Source organism: Megascapheus bottae, chromosome 22, assembly GCF_031878675.1.
Source record: "Megascapheus bottae isolate mThoBot1 chromosome 22, mThoBot2.hap1, whole genome shotgun sequence".
Classification (NCBI taxonomy): domain Eukaryota; kingdom Metazoa; phylum Chordata; class Mammalia; order Rodentia; family Geomyidae; genus Megascapheus; species Megascapheus bottae.
The window spans coordinates 16,245,110-16,269,416 of NC_143530.1; the positions used below are offsets into that span (position 1 = coordinate 16,245,110).

The following is a 24,307-nucleotide window of genomic DNA, read 5'->3' on the forward strand; positions in this document are numbered from 1 at the left end:
TATCTGGAGAATATAATGTAACCCTTCTATTAATTACAATAAAAATATATGGAAAAAAACAACAGTATTAGCATCTTTCCCCTGTCTCCCCTGCCATTTTGACTAAATTCCTGGTATTCAGCCGGTTTTCTGCAGCGATTATCTGAAGTCTCAATGCCAGGACTTCCTACAAATCCCCCCAAATAACCAGTGCATTATGGGAGTCTTCTAAACCAAGATGGAAAGAACGTAAGACAAATTTCCTGGTTTTAACGATGGTGTCTAGAAGTTGGCATAACCTGTTTTCTTGTTGACATCATGAAGAATGCATGCTCCTTTGGGTAATTATTTGCTGCAGATGAGAATAGAGGAGTATTTTCTTAGGAGCAATATTGTAATAACAAACAACTGGGAATCGAAACAGCTGGATTCTATCTTTGTACCATTTATTCCTATGCTAAGATATTCCTGGGCTGTGCTGTGGCATATGTTTGCTGGCAGCAGCGTGACATATGATTAACTTTTGTACACCTCTTTTCCCTTGAATTGAAATATTGAAATTTAATCTGTTTATCTGAGGAAAGTATTTTAATTCTAATGTCTGTATTTTAATTTTCAAAAAGATAACTAAAGGACTCTGATATTTTTCTTGTTACTTGAAATCTAAATTTTATGTTAGGTTTGACCTGATAAAGTTATTTGGCTATAATAAATATCAAATGGATATGCCATGAGATCTGATTAATATCCTTTAAATGATTTTCAGACAAAACACTAAAACTACCCTGATTTCCCCCTGGAAGAGCTAATCTTGGCCTCCAAAACCTGACAAATGATAACATTTTCTTAATCAATAAAATAAGGATGACAGAGACATCTTTAAGGGGTGATACGTAGTCTCAAAATACACATGAAACACACTCATTGGTAAGCAATATTAAAACTTACAAATTTCCTTACTACTGATGGTCTTTGAAACTCCTGAGTGATTCAAGAAGCTCATTTAAGAGCTTTAAGATCACACACTCATGTGATCTGAGTTTAAAATTGTAGCATTTTGTAGCTTGAGATAAAAGAAGAATCAACTATTATAGTCAGAAAAATTTCAATGCCTCAATAAATTCCAGATAAATCATTCTCATTTTTTAAAATAAAACAGTGAAAATTGTTACAAAATGTGTGTAACCAATGTAAATTATTTAGTGGTCAAAGATCTTTTCCAACAAATAAGCTTAGGAGAGACGACACATGTGGATAAGTCAAATTATGAGATACAAAAAAAGAATTATAAAGTACAATTAGGTAAAGTAGTAATACACGTGGTTTCCAAACATAATTTTTAACCTCATGCATAATAAAGTAAATAATATTAGCAAAATAAGAAGTATCAAAATGAAATCTTTGATACATTAATATGCACTAATGAAAAGAGGAAAAAAGTCACAAAAATTTGCAATTAATTTTGCAAGTCATTTTTTTTCTCTCTGATAATATTCACTCAGTGAGTTCCACACTGTTTATGAAAATGCAACTCAGTCTTAAATCGTTTTTTAAAATTTATTTTAGTTACATATTTTTGCCCGTTGTGGGGCTTGAACTCAGTGCCTGAGCACTGTCCTTGGTCTTTTATCAAAGGTAGAGCTCTACTTGAGCCACAGCACCATTTCCAGCTTTTTTTCTATGTATGTGGTACCGAGGAATCGAACCCAGGTCTTCGTGCATGCTAGGCAAGCACTCTACCACTAGGCCAATCTCCCAGTCCTCAGCCTTAAATCTTTTAAGAATAATTTCAATCAGATTTTTGGACATTTGGGGAAGTACACAATTTGTTGACCTATTCAGAATTTATTATTAAGAATATTTGCGGCCGGGAGTTTGGCCTAGTGGTTAAAGTGCTTGCCTAGCATGTAGGAAGGCTCGGGTTCGATTCCTTGGTACCACATACATAGAAAAAAGCCAGAAGTGGTGCTGAGGCTCAAGTGGCAGAGCTCTAACCTTGAGAAAGCCCAAGGACAGGGCTCAGGCCCTGAGCTCAAGCCCAGGACTGGCAAAAAAAAAAAAAAAGAATATTTGTACAAGTACAGAAAGACGTGTTCATAGTTACAATATAGTCAAAACAAACAGATAAATATCCAGATTGAATAATGGAAAAAGAACTGTATTAGCTGTAGGTTGATTACTCATGGTTCATGCCTGTAATTCTAGCTACTCAAGAGGCTGAGATCTGAGGACTGAAGTTCAAAACCAGCCTTGGCAGGAAAGTCTTCAGAATGCTTACCTCCAATTAACTACCAGAAAATGGTCGTGACACTGTGGCTCAAAGTGGTAGAACACTAGCCTTGACCTTGAACAGGTCAGAGACAGCATTCAGGACCAGAGTTCAAGTCCCACGACAGACAAAAAAAAAGGTAGAAAAAAATTCATTTGCACTCATAAATAATTAGGTGACAAAGAATGTGATGTTGTATGTAATATAGGTAAAACTGCAAAATATCTTAAATATTGTCCATGCTTATTACATAGCATTTAAAGCATATTTATTATGTATATTTAAATCATATTAAAGACTGATAATACAGAAATTATGCTAAATGATACTACACTAAAACTAAAAATGTATTCAAGTATTATACGTTAAATAAACTAAATCTTGACATAATATTTCATAATTTTAGCTATGTGATGGCCTTGTTTCTAAAATACTATAATTTACATAAATATGAAAAGATAGCTGGACTTTAATACAAGGATATACAATTTCTATTTTTTGATTTCTCCTAAATTAAAAAATCCTGACATATAACCATATCTGTGATAATATAAGTATGGTTATGTTATTTTCATATTTAGAAGTTAAAGTTTGGAAGTAAATAAATTGCCTTGGGTCTCATATTTATGTTTGGCACTGAACCATCTTAATTTCACAAAGTCTTCATGCTTTTATATTATTCTAAAAGAAAAAAATATATACATGGTTAATAAACTCCACGATTCTACTTAGCTTGTAAAACAAATCATGCTTATCCAATGCTCTCAAGTTGCCCAGCTTTTGGCCCAAATAATGCAGCAACATTATTAGATGCATTATTGCATTACTTTCTCAGAACATTCAGAAATTTGACCAAATGCTTCTTTTAAAGTTTGAGAGTGTCAAAGAAAACAAATGTTTGTTATTGAACATTAAAAAAGATAACTATCCATAAAATGGAGGCCCAATGACAAGTCTAGTGATAAAATCTGGCACAGCTGCCAGTAGATATTTACAAGTTTCTTCTAAATGAAGCTTCACGCTGATATTGTGTCCGAGTATAAGATAGCACTACCAAAGTAATTCTATACAAACCACTAGCTTGTTACCAAAGTGACAAGTTCTTCTTGCCTTTTTATCACAGTAATGGTATGAATGTTTGGAAAGCACCAAATATAACAGTTTCCTAAACATTGTTAACACTTTCAATATACTAGTTTTCTTAAATGTTTGCCCTTTTTGGAAAATAAATTTAAATAACTGACAAGTAAATGGAAGGGTTTGTGTCACTTGTTTCTTCCTGTCTTTTACGTGAAAAGAAATAGTCAGTTTATTAATGACTGAATGCTTGGATCTATTTACCCTGGAAGTTATATTCTGAGGGTTTGAGAAAGGAAAGATGAAATTGTAAGGATAGAAAACAATAAACAAGACATGTTTGGATTTTCTGATTGAATTAGTTTTTCTTAGACCCTCTCTGATTGCTGGGAAAACTGAAATCAGGATACATTTAATCAGGCAACTTTTTCTGGGTAACTGAAAAACCTTAAGAGATTTCCCATGATGGTCAATGGGGAATATGTTAAACTAGAGTAGGCAGGAGAGCAATTCACAAGTTCAGCAGCTCTTATACAAGTTGGGAAGACAGGACCCTAGAGATCTCATTATGATGATTACTACAACGGAGTTACTGATAATGGCAATCCAGTTTTCTCCATGTCCACAGGGACCCTGCTCTTAGAAGTGTAGGCCCCATTAACATGTTTTCTCATCCTGTACGCAACTATTAAAAAGTTTCAGAGAAGTTTCATAATAATTCACAGAATGGAGCAATCTCTAGGGTTATCTATGTTAGAGGAGAAACAATTAAAGACTGATCACCCTGGAGAACTCAGTCAGTTAGTTCTTGTGTCTCCTTGTTTTGGAGTTGATTCTCAGAATGACTCAGAAAAATTCAGGAGATTTCTCTTAAATTTGTGATGCACATTTAGGGAAAAACGGTTTTGTTTCAAAAACCTGAGGATGAATTTTGATACTCATGAGATTCCTCCATGATTATTTAATCTCTCATCATGGAGTTTACATGGAATGAAAAAGAATTATGTAAACATGACAGCAGATTTAAACTGGGGCTGCATATTGTGCTAATGCACTTGTAATTTTAAGTAACAGAGACTGTGACAATAGTTTGTGTGTGTCACTGTAGGAATGAGTGACATTATGATAAAAATAAAGTAAAACTAGTAATGTTAAATTTTTGAAACTCTCATAAGGACTATAGAATATCTCGTACACTTAAATGACTGTACAAATACAAGCAAGGCTGATAATTGTGTTTCCAATTATTTATATGTGACATTTTTTTCTGGACTGGAGATTGAACCAATGGCCTTAGGTGACCCCAGATTTTCTGGTACTGATTAAATGGCAGGTAATGTACAAATCAATGATAACTGATAGCATTGTGACATAATTATGACAAATGGCATGAGAATTAATTACTGTCAGAGATTAAATTGTTGCTGGGCACTGGTGACTTAATACGTATAACCTTAGCTACTTAGGAGACCAAGGATTGAGGTTTGTAGCCAGTCAGGCAGGAAAATCCATGAGCATCTTATGTCCAATTAGCCCTCATAAGTGGCAAGTGAGGCTGTGGTTCAGGTGGTAGAGTGCTAGCTTTTCTCAGAGACAGTGTCCAGGCCCTGAGTTCAAGCCCCAGGGACTGGCACAAACAGTGAGAGAAACAGACAGACAGATAGACAGATAGACTATCAGAAAGACAGAAAGACAGGCAGAGAGATTAATTTTTTTCACTCATATGCAGAGGAAAAAGTATCCATTTGTTCAGTAATTTTCAGTAATTTCAACATTTCTTCACGTATTTTTGCATGTTTTGCATTTTAATTACTGTTATCTGATTCCTTCACTGATTAAGCTTTAACTACATGTCTATTTCATTTCTATACCAAAGTCATATTACTTTTTCTAATAGGATAATTCGTTCCACTAAATATCCTTTTGCAAAGATTTATCCATACAAAATATGGTCATGGCTAATTCACATTGACTTTAGAGAAAATTCGGTATACTTATCCATATTAAAAGTATACAACAGTGTGAAGTACAGTAGCTGCATTAATTATAGATAAAAATATCAAATCAATTTGAAATGAAATAATTTGCCTAAGACCATAATTTATTATATATTTCCGTTGCTCACTATTGTCTCCCCAAAACTTTCTTCAGTGCCCCTTTCACCTCTTTATTCCTTAAAGTATATATAAGTGGATTCAACATGGGAGTCACCAGGTTGTAGAAGAGAGTCAGAAATTTGCCCTGGTCTTGGGAAGAGCTGTTTCCTGGCTGCATGTACATGTAGATGATGCTTCCATAAAACAAAGAGACCACAGTGAGGTGGGAGCTACAGGTGTTGAAGGCCTTCCATCTCCCAGCAGCAGACTTGATCCTCAGCACTGCTGCAGCAATGTACCCATAGGAGACGAGAATGAGAGTGAGGGGCAGAAGTACAATGAGAATAGCAAAGGCAAAGGCCAACATTTCCACAGCCCGAGCATCCACACAAGCCATCTTGATCAGTGCTGGCATTTCACAAAGGAAATGGTTCACTCGACGGCGACCACATCTGGACAGGGTCATTGTCAGTGGTGACATGACAATGGCATTGACCAATCCACTTCCCCAGGCCACAGCTACCAGTCGTAAACATAGCTGGGGATGCATAATGACCATGTAGTGCAAAGGTCTGCAGACTGCAGCGTAGCGATCATATGCCATGACAGCCAAAAGGATGCATTCAATTCCACCAACAGAAAGGAAGGAGAAAAGTTGGACAACACAGCCAGCGTAGCTGATAGTCTTCTCTGGACCCCAGAGGTTTACCAACATCTGTGGGATGCAACTGGTACTGAAACATAGATCTAGAAAGGAAAGATTTGCCAGAAAGAAGTACATAGGAGTATGAAGTCGAGAGTCTAATATGCATACAAGAATTATGGTTGAATTTCCCAACACAGCCACTGAATACAGAGTAAAATTTACTATGAAGAGCACCATTTCAAGTTTGGGGCGATCAGAGAAACCCACCAGGATAAAGCCATACTCTGAACTGTCATTGGATTTTTCCATAGCCTTTCTTTCACATCATCAGATCTGTGTGCCTGAGTAAGAAGAAAATGAAGAACAGATTATATTTTCTGCAAAATAAAACATGGATTATCATCTTTCATGAACAATACCATATAACACTGCATTCAGTAATAGAGTATCTCTTGCTCAGCTCTATAAGGTTTTCATAAGTTATTCAGGTACATATTAATAAATTATTCCATGTTGTAAAATAATGGCTTATAATCGTTTCATTTTGTTAAAACTTTGTCCCTGTGACTCATAAGACAATGTGTTTAGAATTTACGTAAGAAATATCCCATTTCACCCTTCTTTATTAATAAATTTATCAACAGGTATGACAGGTCAACTAATGTTCTTTAGGCCAAGACATTTGCTTTCCTTCCACCCTTTTCATATAACAAGGTTAGGGCTGTATTTGGGCTCAGAGTAGTTTCTTCCACATGGCCTAAGTACTGACAATGACTTTCTAAAACTGTGACAACCAGGGCTGAATTCAGTTCCAGAAAGTTTTAAAAAACCAAAGATACAGGAAGTTATTTCCTATCGTGAACTGAACTGCTGTAATTTTTATATTAATACAGTGTAAGTAGTCATTTACTTAATAATATCAATGTTACTTTCTTAGGGCATAATTCTATTAAGTATTTCAGACATTTATTCTAATTAAATGATCTAGGCATTGATTTGGAACAGAATTCTGCCATCTAGATTAATTAAATCAGGAGTATATTATTTGCAGAGGTGAATTGAAACTTTGGATATATTTTGTTTTCCAGTAGCCTTTTAAAATTGTCAGAACAGTTGATTGGTTTGCAGAAAGGATGCATGGTGCTAGAGATGAATGGAGAAAAGGAGAAGAAAAATAAAGTTAAAAAAGACAATGCAAATAAAGGTTTAAATTTATGAAAAACCAACCCCCAAATGACTAAGGATGCCAGGATAATAAATTAAATTACAGAGAAGAGGAAGAAAATATAAAAACAACATATATACAGGAGGAAACACACCTCACACCTGTTTTTTTTTTTTTTTTTTTTTTTTGGTCTGTCATGGGGCTTGAAGTCTAGGCTTGGAGGCTGTCCCTGAGCTCTTCTGGTCAAGGATAGCATTCTATCACTTTGAGCTACAGCATCACTTCCACTTTTCTAGTGGTTAGTTGGAGATGAGTCTCATGGATTTTCCTGGTTTGGCTGGCTTTGAATCTCTGTTCTCAGGTCTCAGCCTCCTAAGTAGCTAGGATCACAGGCGTGGACCAGCAGTGCCTGTCTTTTGTTGTTTCTTTACAGACAGTTACGAATGACAAGCCTAAAAGCAGTAAATGGCTATTATAGCAAATCTAGATTGCTGTGTGATCCAGACAATCAAGGGTTGGTTTTGATGATAATATATTTACTTGGTAAAAAGGGAAAAAAAGCAGAGTTTCACAATTTTTGTCAGATGTTCTGATTTTTCAAAACTTACCTTTAGTGAAAATCATTTTGTATTATTGTTGTAAACATGCTCTTAAGATTTAGCCTGAAAGTCTTGATTGTCCTACATGCTGTAATTTCAAATGAGTACTAAGGGCCCTCACTAGTGATAACTTCTTGAAGTTCTTAAAGTTAATTTATTGCCCACTGCCAATGCCAGAAAATATTCATTATTTTCTCCAGTGATTTAGACTTACCTGGCTTCATCACTCATGAACAATATAGTAAGAATACATATCGTTTTTCAGTATCATTTGGTTTGTTATCTGATTTTGTGCAAGTTCATGTAGTTAATGTGTAGAAATAAGAAGCCTATGGGGAAAAAAGCTCTTAAAATTACATAATCATGGTTACAAAGATTTCACCTTGTCAAAAAAGAAAACCAAGCCCCAAAGCCTTTTCTGTGTGTAATGCTCTAGGTCTCTCTTTTTTTCTCAAACAGTAAAAGCTATTTGTTTCTTATAATTTGATTACAATGAGAATACTAGTTATAATAATATTTCAGAAAAAAGTTAAAATGCACTAATTTCAGAGCAAACATGCCATTGTAACAACAATAAAAATAAAAACAGTATTAGCATCCTTCCTCTATGTCCCTGTCATTTGGGTCAGTGTTTGGACTTCAATGGGCATTTAGGGAGCTATCAAATCCCAAGACAAGAATGTCTTGCCAACCCCAGAACATAACCAATGCAGTTGTGGGAGCTCTTATAGACTCAGGTGGAAAAATCGTAAGACTAATTTCCTGGCATTAAAGATGGTGTATGAAAGCATAACACATTTTCTTGTTGACATGGAGTCTGCACACTCCTTTGGGTATTCACCTACTGCAGATGAGAATAGAAGAATGTTTTCTTGGGGGAAATGCTGGAATAACTAAAACAATTGGGAATCAAAAATTCAGGTAGTTTTTTTGGTGATTCTCTAGGACCTTAGGTGTTCATAACCTTGAGTGGTACTACTTATTCTTATGGCAAAATATTGGTGGGCTTTGGTAAAGCAAACAACCACTGAGAACACAATGACATACAATTAATTTTGTGTAGGTTCCCACCATCCTAGGCTTGAACTAATAGTTTGAGTTGTGTCCCGGAGTTTTTCTTTTTGTTTTGTTTTGTTTTTTGCCAGTCCTGGGCTTGAGCTCAGGGCATGAACCCTGTCCTTGGACTTTCTCAAGGCTAGAGCTCTACCACTTGAGCCTCAGCACCACTTCAGGCTTTTTTCTATGTATGTTACCAAGGAATTGAACCCAGGTCTTCGTGCATGCTAGCCAAGCACTTTACCACTAGACCAAACTCCCAGCCCCTGTCCCTGAGTTTTTTAGTTTCAAGCTTGGTGCTCTTCCTGGTGAGCCCCAGCTCTACTTGCAGCCTTTTGGTGGTTAAATGGAGATGAGTCTCATGGACTTTCTGTTGCTAGGTTGGCTTTTGAAACTCAGTCTTCAGATAGCTTCCTGAGTAGCTCAGATTACAGGTGTGAGCCACTGGCACTTGGCACGATAATACTTACTGAAAACATTGACAAATATTTCAAAATGTCCATGGAACCAATGCAAAATTTTAGTGGTCAAGGAGCTTTTTCCAATAAATAAGGCTTTTAAAGTTAATGTAGATTAGGGGTGACATTGATCAAATAAACTGCTTTGTCAAATGGCAACTCCTTCATACAACTACTTAAATATAATTATGAAAAATAAATTTAAAAGATCACACTCTATTGGATGAGATTAATACAAAGAATAACAAAACACAATTTATTGAAACAGTAATACATGTTACCCCCACATATAATAACATTTTCAGCTGCAAGTATAATTAAATAGATACAATCAACACAGTATCACCATAAAATTTTGTAGATTTAGTACATACTAATAAAAGAGAAAAATAAATTATCACAGCAACTGGAATTGTTTTTGTATCTTATGTAAGCAAATGCTATTTTTCTTTCTTGTAATACCCTGAGAGGACATACATAATATTACACTGATACACTGTGCTTGGAAATGTAAGTAGTTTCATAAATTATGATGAATAGTTTATCCAATTTTTATAAATTTAGTAATTTTTGTGTGTGTGTGTGAATCATGAGGCTTGAACCCGTCGGCCTGGGCGCTGCCCTGAGCTCTTCAATTCAAGGCTACCACCCTACCCCTGAGCCAGGCCCCACTTCCCATTTTCTAGAGGTTAACTGAAGATAAGTCTCAGGTCCTTTTGTGCCCAGGCTGACTTTGAACCTTGATCTTCAGATCTCAGCCTCCTGAGTAGCTAGGATTATAGGCATGAGCCACTTCTCCTGGCTTGTATAAGTCTTCAACCTACTAATTTCACTTCTCAGGAATATTTGTATAAGTAAAGAAAAATGTATTCATAACATTGTTTCAGAGTAGCTAAAAAAGGAACAGACTCATATTCATTGATTAATAGTCTCTGAAAAGTTTTTGCTTTGGCCCGGTAGCTTGGCCTTGTTAACTACATTTTAGTTATATCCTTTTCCTGTTGCCCTTTAATGAAGACATCCTGGTTGAAGGTTCTTAAAGTTTAGTTACATCCTGTTCATGAAACGGCATCCTTTTGCAGATTGTGAATGTGAGCTCAGCCAATGTGAGAAAAGGGGCAGGATCTACTGGGTTAGGGATTGAAAAGGAGCAGCGTGCCTGCTCTGAGTACTTGCTTTCCAGATTTTTGGCCGATGATGTACCCTTCTGCAGAAGTAAAGTTAGTCTTGTTGGCTTCCTTTCTAGTTGATACCATTACTTAGATACAACACTCCAATATGCTGAGCTATATAATACTCATAAATAAAGTAATTAAAATGTGACATAAGTGTACTAGTATGGAAGAAATCTCACATTTTTACATAGATTTTATTCATATTATATCACTTGAAATATATGTATTAACTATATCTGAATTATATTAAGTGTGAATTAAATAGAAAGTATGCTAAATGATACTATATTTAACTAATAAAATTATTCACTATTATTGAATATATAAAGTATATTGTTTGCAAAATAACGTTCCAGAATTTTATGTCTTATCCTATTTCTAAAATACAATGGCTTATGTAAACATGCCAAAATATCTGGAGATTGACAAATGTAGACTTAATGTCTGCTTTTGATTCCTCCAAAACTATTAACATATAGTTATAGAATCATGCTTTTCATCAAATTGAGACCCAATGCCAATTTTATTGATAAAATCTGGCACAACTGCCATTAGATATTTGCAAATTTCCTTGAAATTCAAACGAATCACAGAACTACCCAAAGAAATTCTCCACACATCACTAGTAAAGTGACTCTAGTTTTCTTGCCATTTTTTTCAAGGTATTGGTATGAAGAAGACTACAGCAGTTTCCTACACATTGCTCATACTGTTTTGTGTTTTTAAAGGCTTGGCCTTGTTTTGTAGATAATAAATCTTAAGGATTGAGAAAGAAGTGCAGGGATCTGAATTGCTGAAAGGAAAATATAGTCAGTTTATTAATGACTGAATGCTGGATTTATTTACTCTGGAAGTTATTTACCCTGGATTTATTTACCCTGGAAGTTCTGAGGGGTTGAGAAAGAAAAAATGAAATTGTAAGGAGAGAAAACAATGACCAAGACATGTTTGGATTTTCTGATTGAATTAGTTTTCCTTAGACCATCTCTGATTGCTGGGAAAACTGAAATTAGGATACATTTAATCAGGTAACATTTTCTGGGTAACTGAAAAACCTTAAGAGATTTCCCATGATGGTCAATGGGGAATATGTTAAACTAGAGTAGGAAGGAGAGCAATTCGAAAGTTTAGCAGCTCTTTATACAAGTTGGGAAGACAGGACCCTAGAGATCTCATTATGATGGTTACTACAATGGAGTTACTGATAATGGCAATCCAGTTTTCTCCATGTCCACAGGGACCCCACTCTTAAAAGTGTAGTCTTGGGGCTGGGAGTTTGGCCTAGTGGTTAAAGTGCTTACCTAGCATGCACAAAGACCCGGGTTCGATTCCTTGGTACCACATACATACAAAAAAGCCAGAAGTGGTGCTGAAGCTCAAGTGGTAGAGCTCTAGCCTTGAGAAAGTCCAAGGACAGTGCTCAGGCACTAAGCTCAAGCCCAGGACTGGCAAAATAAATAAATAAATAAATAAATTAAAAAAAATCCTGAGCTCAAGTCCAGGACTGGCAAAAAAAAAAAGAAAAAAATATGTGTAGTCTCAAAGCCAGGAGTGAGGCCTAGTGCTAGAATGCTTGCATAGCATGCACAAAGCCTAGACTCGATTCCTTGGTACCACATATACAGAAAAGGCCAGAAGTGGTGTTGTGGCTCAAGTGGCAGGGTGCTAACCTTAAGGACAGTGCCCAGGCCCCGAGTTCAAGCCCCAGGACTGAAAAAACAAACAAACGAAAAAAGCCAGCGTAAAAAAACCCAAACAAACAAAAAAACCAGTGTAGGCTTCATTAACATGTTTTCTCATCCTATATGCAACTATTAACAATTTTCAGAGAGGTTTCATAATAATTCACAGACTGGAGCAATCTCTAGGGTTACCTGTGTTAGAGGAGAAACAAAGATCACCCTGGAGAACCACAGTCAGTCAGTTCTTGTCCCTTCTTGTTCTGGAGTTGATGCTCAGAATGACTCAGCGGCTCTGGGGATTTACTCAGTGTTAATATTCTATGCGCCACAGAAGAACAGATAAACATTGCATTACTGTTTCTAGTGTGTTCATTAAGTACTCCTTATTTTGCTATTCCATATTTTTACTTCTCATTAGTGTTTACTACTGTCCCCCCATTTCCTGGCAGTGTTAGTAATTTCTCAGCTATTTGAGCATATAACTCTATGAAGTAATAGGATGCAAAAGGGTTAATATTTTGCTTTTATAATTTGTATTTTGGATATTTTTTAATGGAGAACAGGAATTTATTACAGTACTGTACTGTATGTTGGCAATAATATAGTGACAATCTGTATCTTTGTTCTTCTCACCTATCTATATTTCCTATAAACATTTTACCAGCTTAGTGACCACTAAATACATGCAATTTAATAATAAATAAAAGGTAGAGATATATGTCAAAACATGATATAATTTTAAGATTTATACATACTAATGTCCAGAAATTCTAAATCTATAGAAAGCCATATACTCAAGAAATAGAGCAGGAATGTCGGTAGTTTTATTTATAATAGAGGACTGAAAAGCACCTAAAGGAATATGAGCTGCAGATTTGATGTGTACACTGTGGGTTATTCATATAAAGGTATAAAATACAATATATGGGGAGTTTGGCCTAGTGGTAGAGTGCTTGCCTAGCATGCACGAAGACCCAGGTTCGATTCCTCGGTACCACATGCGTAGCAAAAAGCCAGAAGTGGTGCTGTGGCTCAAGTGGTAGAGCCCTAGCCTTGAGAAAATCCAGGGACAGTGCTCAAGCCCTGAGCTCAAGCCCAGGACTGGAAAAAAAAATACAATAATGAATCCAAATGGATGAATCTCATATAACAGTGAACAAAGATTTGGACTACTTACTCAGGAGTATTAAGTCTTGTCAGCAAATCAAGCCTTATAGTAATTGAAATGGAAATTTGGGGCTTAGGATATATCACTATTGTGGTTTAAATTGGAACATACCATGAAGAAACTGTAGTGTTGCACAAGCATTTTCATTCATCTGGGGGGAGCAAGGCATAGGACATTGTTATAATAACACAGTTAAGGGAAGGATATTCAATATGACAATAAATTCAATAAACATCTAGAGATAATAAAGAAAAACTATCAAGATAAGAAAACAAGGACAAAGCTGGGCCCAGTGGCTCACACCTGTAATCCTAGCTATTCAGGAAGCCGAGATCTGAGGATCAAGGTTCAAAGCCAACCTAGGCACAAAAGGACCTGAGACTCTTATCTCCAATTAACCTCTAGAAAACGGGAAGTGGGGCTTGGCTCAAGGGCAGGGCAGTAGCCTTGAGCTGAAGAGCTCAGGAACAGCACCCAGATCGAGTTAAAGCCCCATGACGCATAAAAAAAGAAGAAAAAAAAAGAAAGAAGGACAAATAAACTACAAACTTACTTGGTGGATACAAACAAGGAGGAAAAGTGCTGAGTGGGAAATGTCTTTAGTCCTTAAACCCGGCCATTGTTTTTTCTTGGCCTATTGCACAGTATGCCAATCATTCATGATCCAGCCAGCTGGAGCAGAAGAGCAATTCTCAAATCTGCTTCTGAGAATTGGGTTTAGGGACATTTCTGGATAAAGTGCTGTGGAGGTCTTAGGTGTGGTGGAAGGTGGTTGGAGGTAAAGAATAATGCAGGAGTTCCATTGCTCACACATGTGTAATCCAACTTCATGACTCTTCACAGGACACATGTTCAGAACGTGGTAGTGTTATTATTCTGAGGGTGCAATTTTGACCCTCTAATGTCCAAAGATCACACATTCACACTAAGCTGGGCACTGGTGGCTCACAGCTTTAATTGGAGCTACTAAGGAAGCGGATATCTGAGGATCATGGTTGAAAGCCAGCCCTGGTGACTCTTACCTCCATTTAACCACAAGAAAACTGTCAGTGGAACTGTGGCTCAAAGTGATAAAGTCAGAACCTTGAGCAAGAAGAGATCAGGGACAAAGCCCAGGCCCTGTGTTCAAACCTCATGGCCAGGAAAAATAAAAAAAGTTCCCACCAACCAAATGAAGGGTTGATGGTTCCAGGTTGTTTTAGACAGACAAAACTGGCCTTCAACTTCCTGGAAAAGTTACCATGCACTTTACAGGTGTTGTCTGTAGCAAAGCTACTGTGTTACCAATTAGCTGGCTGAGATCCTTTGCTCTTCTCAGAAATGGAGAGTGTGTAAAAAATGGTTCTGATGGTGTTGGTGGACCTGAACCGTTGAATACCAAATACTTTGGGGCTTTCAGCCTCGTTGGATTGTAGTTCCACATTGTGTGAGCTACTGCCTTATAGTCACCTATGCTATCTTTACCGGGGCCATAACACCATATAGAAATTTCTGATTTAACTATGACAGACTAAATATATTATGTCAGACTTTGAAAATCTAAGTATGACCCACAACCATCCTGGAAAGAAACCACAGCCTTAGCAATAATTAGCTCTAATCTGTTAAGACTTTGTGAATAACTCCCATATTTCCTAAGTTTTGCCTCCTTTTCCAACTCAAGTCATTAAAGGACTCCAAAACTTCAAAAGTCCAAAACTCTAAAAACTTCAAAAGTGAGCCGGCATGGTGGCTCATGCTGTAATCCTAGCTATTCAGGAGGCTGAGATCTGAGGACCAAGTTCAAAGCCAGCCTCAGCAATACAAAGCCAAGTGACCCTTATCTCCAATTAATCACTAGAGAAATGGGAAGTAGGGCTATGGCTCAAGGGTAGGGTGGTAGCCTTGAGCTGAAGCACTCAGGGACCCAGGCCCTCCCCAAAAAAGAACAAAAACAAAACAAAACAAAGCAAGCTTCAGAAGTGATCCCTTACTTTTAGCGATGTTCTAGCTTCTCTATGCCAGTTGAGCAAACTTGAGCTAACTCTTTTTCCATAGCCGTCCTGTTAGTTTTTCATGTGGATGATGTATAATCATATCATCTATTTCTGTTGTTATAACAAAACAACTGAGGCTAAGTTTATAATAAATAAGTCGCTTCTGTTCAGGGATTTGGAGTCTGAAAGCTCAAGATCTGTTTGGTCTCTGAGGAGGGCTGATGTGCCTATGAAATAATGTATAGAAAGACAGGATACTATTTGAGAGGGATCACATGATAAACAGAAAGGAGGGATTTGAGAGTTATACTAGCACATATTCTTTTTGTTTGTTTGTAACAACTCTCTCTTTCCAAAGCTATTAGCCACAAGAAAAAATACATCAATCCCTTCTAAAAGAAGACCCTCCTCTCTCCCCTATCCCCCAGCAAATTACCTTCCACTAAGCTACACTTCTTGAAGGCTGTACCACTTCAGCGTCCAGCCTCTAGCACATGAACCTCTGGGGGGCACAAGCAAATAATATTCAGTTTCTGATGAGGACCTATTTTCTTGGCCAGTGAGTTGCTAGGGTTTGAGTTAGAAGTTAGGAGTTGGAATAGGTAATAATGATTATGTGTTAAGTTTCCTCCAGGGGATAATAAAAGTAGATGGTGCTAATATTTACTCAAATCTGTAGCTTTTCTAAAACCACTGCAATGAGCTGGGTGGTGGCTCACACCTATGATGACAGCTACTCAGGAGGCCGAGGTCTGACAAACCTGGTTTGAAGCTGGCCTGAGTAGAAAAATACAAGGGACTCTTAATTTCTAATTAAAAGCACAACTGCTAGCTTTTCTTGATGTTCACGGTGTAGTTATTATAATTTGTAGAAAGACAATAATGGACACCCTATCGTGGAATTGACGTTTGGGGCAGCAGCAGCCTGAGGTCTTCCTCCAGCTTCAGGTGTCCTGGGTCCATTTTACAAGGTATTTATTGACAAAGGTACAGGGGCACATGTGCAGAAAAAATAAGGTCACAGTAACCTTGAAGTCACAAGTATTGATCATGTGATATGCTCAATAAACAACTCTTTTTATCTTAAGAAGCAGCAAGTGACTTATGATTAACATAGACTTATATCTATCCCTAAATTCCCGGAAAGTTTGGTGTAGAATTAGCCTACACCTAGGATAGGAAGCTGATGTCCTACAAGCCAGGATTGATTGACCATTTTAGGAGACTCAGCATTCCAAGAATTCAAGGAAAAAGTACTCCTTCCCCCCAAACCTCTCAGTTCTCCAGCTTGGCTTCTGGGGACTCTCACAAGTTTTGAATTATAAGTACAATTATAAGAACAATTATAAGTATATGACAGATTCCAAAGGCTTCATTTGGACTTCCTACTATGGCCAACCTCACTCCATAGCCAGAAACCCAACTTGGAGGGTATTCTAAATACAAAGTACATAATTATATACTTGAGAACCAAGGAAATAACTAACCATGTAGGATTGTGGTCCCAGCGGCCCCATGATTTAGCTCAAACTCCATTTATTACCTTGTTTGCCTAGTCCTACATTCTAATAAAGTATCTAATATTAAAGTATCTGCTTACTGTGCCTACTCAGATCCTCAGAATCAGAGAAACAAAAAGATTTGAAAATCTAAAACAAATATATTTAAAAATCAAACAAAATATATATTTTTTCATATATTTTTATTGTAATTAATAGAGGGGTTACAGTTATATTAGCCCAAATAGAAGGAGCATTACTTCACACACATTGATACCCCTTCTCATGTTTTTGTCCCCATTTCCCTTTCCCCACCCCCTCTCTTCATGTTGTTTCCCCCCTTCCCTTTCCTATTTCAAATAAACAAATGAACAAATAAACACATATACAATATACCAGATTACAAGGTAAGATACTGTAACAATATGAAAATAACCAAGGGACAACAAAAGAGATGAGAAATAACATAGTACATTAAGAACAACACATGTAATATAGCTCTTGTTTCCATATCCTGGATGTCCTTTCATTTAGCCTCATCCTATATGGCCTATGTATCTAGGTTTTGAGCAATTGTAATCCTCTGCTAGGAGAATCCAAGGTTTGTACTAATTATTACAAATGAGGGAAACCATTGAGCCTATGATCCTTTGGGTCTGGCTTACTTCACTTAATATGATTTTTTTCCAAGTCTATCCATTTCTTTATGAATTGGGTGATGTCATTTTTTCTGATGGCAGCATAGAATTCCATGTGCATAAATACCACACCTTGTTGATCCACTCATCAACCAAGGGGCATCTGGATTGGTTCCATGTCTTTGCTATGGTAAATAGTGCTGCAATGAACATCGTGCTAGTGGTTTTAGTATGTCCTTGTTTCAGGATGAATGTGCAAATGCCAAGTAGTGGAATTGCTGGGTCATAGGGGAGCTCTGTGTTTAGTCTTCTGAGGAAATTCCATACTGCTTTCCATAGTGGTTGAATGACTTTACACTCCCACCAACAGTGTAGTAGAGATCCCTCCTGGCCACATCCCAGCCAGAAGCTGTTGTTACGAGATTTCTTGATCCTGGCCATTCTAACTAGAGTGAGGTGGAATGTCAAAGTTGTTTTGATTTGCATTTCTTTTATAGCCAGAGATGTCGAGCATTTCTTCATGTGTCTATAGGCCATTCTTATTTCTTCTTCAGAGAAGTCTGTCTTTAAATCTTTGGCCCTTCTTTTAATGGGATGGTTGTTTCAAAACAAAATATATTTAATAGACAATGAAATACTACAGTTTGATTCCTATATTCAAGATGGAAGAAATCTAAATATGTATCTACCCTGTCACAAAGTTGCCCTCAAATGTAGAAAAAAATTAATGTATGATCTCTACTTAATTATTCTACATTACGTTGTAGTCATTTTTCTAGCATCAAAGATTCATGTATACTTACATATACATGCTTTCATACAGTTTATATACTGATGTTTAGAATAAAATATCTACAATGTTTTATGTGAGAATGAATATAGATATGAATAGACCCTGTTGTAATTTTGAAGACTATATTTGTGAGTATCTCAGTGAGTTATTTTTAGTTATAAAAATGTGTTATTGGGGGTAAGGGGGAAGGAAATGGGGACCAGACATGAGAAAGGGTATCAATGTATGTGAAGTAATCCACCTTCTATCTGGTGAATATAATGTAGCCCTTCTATTAATTACAATAAAAATATATGGAAAAATGTGTTATTGTCTTGCTATTCCTGGACTATGATTTCTGTAACTTTATAATAAGACTTCCAATTAGGACTTTTTTTTTTTGCCAGTCCTGGGCTTGAGCTTAGGGCCTGAGCACTGTCCTTAAACTTTCTCAGGGCTAGAGCTCTACCATTTGAGCCTGAGCACCACTTCTGGCTTTTTTCTATGTATATGATACAGAGGAATGGAACCCAGGACTTCGTGCATGCTAGGCAAGCACTCTACCACTAGGCCAAACTCCTGGGCCCAGGATGTTTTTATTTTTTTAGTGTTATAGATCCTGTGCCTGTTTAATTTTTGGATGTATGTCGTTGATATCTCTGAAGTGCCTTACTAGTTTTTTATTGGGATTGAATGGAACCTAGAGATCCAGCCAGGAAGTCTTGTCTTCTTAACAAGGTTGAGTCTTCCAGATCATGGACATGGAATATCTCAACAACACAATCAACCAACAGAAGCAAACTGACATTTAGAGAAGACTCTGAATGAACACCAGAGCATACCTTCTTTTCAAGTAGCCATGGAACATAAAGTAAAGCTGTTATAATAAAATACCATCCAGTAGGTACTTTACAAACAACAGAAATTTATTTCTCCCAATTCCAGAGGTTGGGATGTCCCAAGTTAAGATGCTGACATATTCAGTGTCTGATGAGGGCCTGTTTTCTTGCCTGGTGAGTTGCTAGGGGTTTGAGTTAGAGGTTAGGAGTTGGAATAGGTAACAATGATTATGTGCTAAGTTTCCTTGAGGGGATGATAAAAGTAGATGGTGCTAATATTTACTCAAATCTGTAGCTTTTCTAAAAACCACTGGAATGAGCTGGGCGCTGGTGGCTCACACCTATGATGCCAGCTACTCAGGAGGATGAGGTCTGACAAACCTGATTTGAAGCTGGCTTGAGCAGAAAAATCCAAGGGACTCATTTCTAATTAACTAGCAAAAAGCCAGAAATAGAGGTGTGGCTTAAGTGATAGGGCACAGATAAAGAATTTGGCTCAGGATCAGGGCTAGCTTCTTTCAATATTTTTGAGCAACAGCCTAAACCTCTTTATCAGTGCTCAGGAATGTTAAGTTCTGGCTTCGGTTAACGCCGGCAGTGAAATACATGTAGCTGCCTAGATCACAGATCAGCCAAGACACTGTATTTATCTTACTGAACAAGAAAAAAAGGAAGAGACTTAGTGAACTCTTTAGCTTATTCTCTTTTGCATATTCCTCATTTCCTGACTGAGAAGACTCTTGCAATCAACCTCTTAAATGCTTCTTTCACCTCTTTGTTCCTAAGTGTATATATAAGGGGGTTCAGCATGGGTGCGATGATTCCATAGAACAGGGACACCATCTTCCCCCGGTCTTTCGAGTTAGGTGAAGGTGTTTGCAAGTACATGGATATAGCAGTACCATAAAAGAGTGACACCACTATTAGATGGGCACCACACGTCCCAAATGCTTTTTGTCGGCCTTCAGCAGATTGCATTTTCAAGACTGCTTGGGCAATGAAAGCATAGGATATAAGAATGAGTGTGAGGGGTATTAGATGGAAGAGTACACTTACAAAGAATAGTTCAGCCTCATTTGCTGTTGTATCGACACAGGACAACTTGAGCAGGGCAGGCACTTCACAGAGGAAGTGGTCTATTACATAGTGGCCACAGAGTGGTAGCTGGAGCGTCAGGATAGACAACCACACTGAGTTACCAAAGCCAATGATCCAAGCTGCAGCTGCCAACTGGAAGCAGAGCCTTTGGTGCATAATGACTGAGTAATGGAGAGGCCGACAAATAGCCACAAACCTGTCAAAGGACATGACTGCCAAGAGAACACATTCGGTAGCCCCCAGCGCCAGAAACATGAAAAGTTGGGCTACACAGCCACCATAACTAATTACTTTTCTAACGCTGCATAAGTTTACCAGCATTTGTGGAACTGTACACGTGGTATAACAAAGATCCAAGAGTGACAAATTGGTGAGAAAGAAATACATGGGAGTATGGAGTTTGGGGTCCAGGCGTGACACTAGAATAATAGTCAGATTGCCAAAAATGGTCATGACGTATGAGATCAAGAAAATGACAAAAAGTGAAAACTCCAGCCATGGTCGATCTGAGAAACCCAACAGAACAAACTCTTCTATGTCACTTTCATTTATCCAACTCAACATTGGTGTTTCAACTCTTAGTTTCTGTAACATAAAAATTAAGAAAAACACCTAAAACATAGTCATTAACTCTTTCAGTTCCCTGTAACCATTTTACTACCTGTCTGAAGACACTTACACAACTAATATTGCTTAAAGTCAGAAAAAAATACAGGTAGAAATGTTCAGAATTACCTATTTCTAAAATTAAATTTGCTAAAGAGGTGAATTACCAAAGCAATATAATTCATCTTCGCTTAATTTTAGGGAACCTTTTTTCTCATCTTTTACATATCCACTAATCTCAATGTACATCCAGCTTTTTTTTAAAGATGCCCCAAAAGGTTAGAATATCATTTTGTGTTGTGAAGCTTCAAGTAATTTGAATTATTCTTGTCACTAACATTAGATTAGAAGAACTTGTTTACTGAAACAAGCTTGGAAGCTTCGTCTTTGAAATCCTAGCAGACAGGTTAACAGATTATTATTTACCTGTACTAAATTGTGCCCAGTGGTGGCAGAAAGCTCAAATGGTCACACAACCTTTTTCTGTGCTCCTGATTAGAGCTTGGTTTGCAGCATCTTCAGAGAATGTTGTTCTCATTTTGAGTAGCAAGCTTTCTCTTTGTTAATATAGAAACACGTATTATCAATGTGAGCTAAAAGGAATCAGACAGGAAACAGAAACAGGGTTACATCACCAGGTAAAGAAAGATTATTTTGAAAAGCAGCAGTGGAGAGGGGCTGAGTTTTGTACTTCAAAAAATTGTTTGTTTGTTTTTTGATGGACATGGGACTTGAATTCCACCTGAGCTCTTCAGCTCAAAGCTACCGCCCTGTCCCTGGGCGTTGTTCCTGAGCTCTTCAACTCAATGATACCACCCTACCCCTTGAGCCTCAGCCCCACTTCCCATTTCCCAGAGGTTGATTGGAGATAAGAGTCTCAGGTTCTTTTGTGCCCAGTCTGGCTTTGAACCTTGATTCTCAGATCTTAGCCTCCTGAATTGCTAGGATTACAGTTGTGAGTCACTTTGCCCAGCTCAAAAAATTGTCTGTGAGGTTAGTCATGGAACAGGATAGTTCAAGTTATGGTACTTACCAGTTTGCCTGTATACTGGGAGACATTGTAACTATTAGCCACATACTATGCTATTTTATTTCATGACTGGGATTCAAGGGATAAAGGATAATAAAGCTTACCAAAATACTAGAAACTTGTTTCCAATATTGTTGGTGCTATTGAAAGAACATTGGAATCAGAAAGGTGACCATAATTACAATTAGAATCCTGCCAATAACCCATTGAAAAATTGACAAATTACTAGATAACTCTGGAAAGCAATACCATCCTCTGTAACTTCAGAATTTTCTGTTTTTCATTCAACATAAACAGTTTATTTTTAAGTCTTCTTAAATTATCACTTCTCTTGAATGCATGAGAAACTTCTAAATACTACTTTGAATTCATTTTGTTGCTGAAATGCAAGAATAAATACTAGAAGTGTCTTTTTTTTTTAAATACATTACAATTTGGCTTCAAGTACACAGAAAAGGTGGATCATTCCCCCATTTTGCAAAGGTTAGCTTTGCAGGTTGAAATCTGAATTTAGAGGTTCAGAGAAATTATTTTTATATGGTGGTATATAGCAGAAAGAAGATTAGATCTAAAGACTGCTCTGCTACTTGATTTTGTTTTGCAAGAGACAGAACAAATAAATTGGTGACAGCATTATGAGACAAATAAATAGAACTAAGAAATGGACTCAGCTGAATTTTTCTAAGTAGTGCTATGATATACAGGCCATAAAATAACTACTCAGAATCGATTTCAGCACTTTTTTTTCTCCAGCAAGTTTTACTTTTCAAAAGGTGTTCTCCATACTTCCATTTTAGGCCTTAGAGATACGATGATTTATGTCAGTATATATTTGTCCAAGATGCTTCTGATTTATTGAATTTATAAGAAGCATGCAGAACCTAAAACTTCTTCGTAAGACTCCCAAATGTTGGGATCATAAGTATGGAAAGGAAAAAAAAAGGGAGAGAAATGAAGAGAAAGAAAGAAAACAAGAGGGAGAAGGCGAAAGAGGGAGAATGTGAAACTGAGAGGGAAAGAAAAACAAAGGGAGAGAGAAGGAGAAAGGGGGGAAAGACATTGAGAAAGAGAGAGAGAGTAAGAGAAAGAGGGAAAGAAATAGATAAATGAAACTAACATTTTTATTGTAGCAATAAAAGATGAATAATAATTCTATCTCATTGTCTTAAGTCAGAATTATTTGCCTATAACATTGCTTAGTGAGAAAGGGAAATAAAAGTTTAAAAAAATGAGAGCATTTTGATTATAAAACGGATTAAAGTGCTATAAATACAATTGGTATTGTATTGTATTATGTTGTGTCCATATATGGAATTAAATAAGAAGAGAAAAAATTAAAAGTGTTTAATAGACACTTAACAAGGGTTATCTACAGTGGACCAGGATTGATATCTATAGAAGTAGGAGAATAAAAACTAAAATAGGGGAAATCATGGACTTAACCCTTAAAATTCTCCAGCCTAACGAAAGTACTAACTTCTGAAAGTAATTGTAGGCATGAGGATGGCTTCAGTTGCAGGAAAAAAGATACTCATAATGTTTCATTTCCCTCACCCACACACAAGAAATACTATCTTAAAAAGGGACATACAGGTTGTGGTGGCACACACCTGTAATTCTAGCACTTGGAAAGTGTAGGCAAGAGAATCACAATTTGAATGCAAGCTATGTTAGCAAGACCCTCTCTTTAGAAAAAGACACAAATCTAGAATCAACAAAAAGAAAATAGTGGGCCAAACAAACCTGTAGTTTGCAGATCATACCAAGGTAAATAAACTCAAAGTTTTAGTAGTCCATAGTAAACATTTAAGAAATAGTAGCCAGTTATTAAGGTCCTGGGAATGGGAATCTGCAGAATACATAATAATAACAACAACAATAAGAATAGCCAATAATAAGAATGTCATACTCATATTCCCCATCTTCCCCAATGGCCTATAACATAATAATATTTTTATCTTCTTTTTTTCATATAGAAAAGGAGATTTGGAGAGAGAGAAAACATGTTACTCAATTAACAGAATTTACTCAGAAACTGGAGATATACTCTGAAATCCACATTCTGGTTCATTTAAATTGAATTTCTCCTCTTAGCTATCTCTTAAGGAAGACTTGACAAACCCAATCCCCATTCTTCTTATCATGTCACATAGGGCTATTCATTTAGCACAGTGCTCTCTCTCCTTTGTTGGGAAAGGTCTTCAGGAGCAATATAATAAATTGTATAAATTTCTGACCAACAAACCACTTACTTCTATGTCAGAAAGTTTTGGTCATAGTTATAATTTAGTGACTTGTCTTGGGGATTGGATCCCTCAGGGTTAGATCTCAGGAAGGAACTTCTTATTAAGGGGAATTGAGCATGGAGATATGCTTGTTGTATTCCATTAGGAAAAAAATATTAAGAGAGTTGAAGTAAAAATCTGAAGGCTCGTGCCAGAAGCAGTACCAAACATGGATACAAAGAATCCAAATTTAC

General features: G+C 36.8%; 1 protein-coding gene and 1 pseudogene across 1 annotated transcript; both read right to left on the minus strand.

Moving 5' to 3' along the window:
- Nucleotides 1-5,449: 5,449 nt before the first annotated feature.
- On the minus strand, nt 5,450-6,376 carry LOC150048135 (putative olfactory receptor 2W6 pseudogene; annotated as a pseudogene).
- Nucleotides 6,377-19,811: 13,435 nt separating this feature from the next.
- On the minus strand, nt 19,812-20,762 carry LOC150048136 (olfactory receptor 2B6). The gene has a single exon (XM_090356236.1). It carries the CDS (start codon nt 20,754-20,756, stop codon nt 19,812-19,814), a length of 945 nt encoding a protein of 314 aa, XP_090212362.1. The 5' UTR covers nt 20,757-20,762.
- Between the last annotated feature and the right edge of the window lie 3,545 nt (nt 20,763-24,307).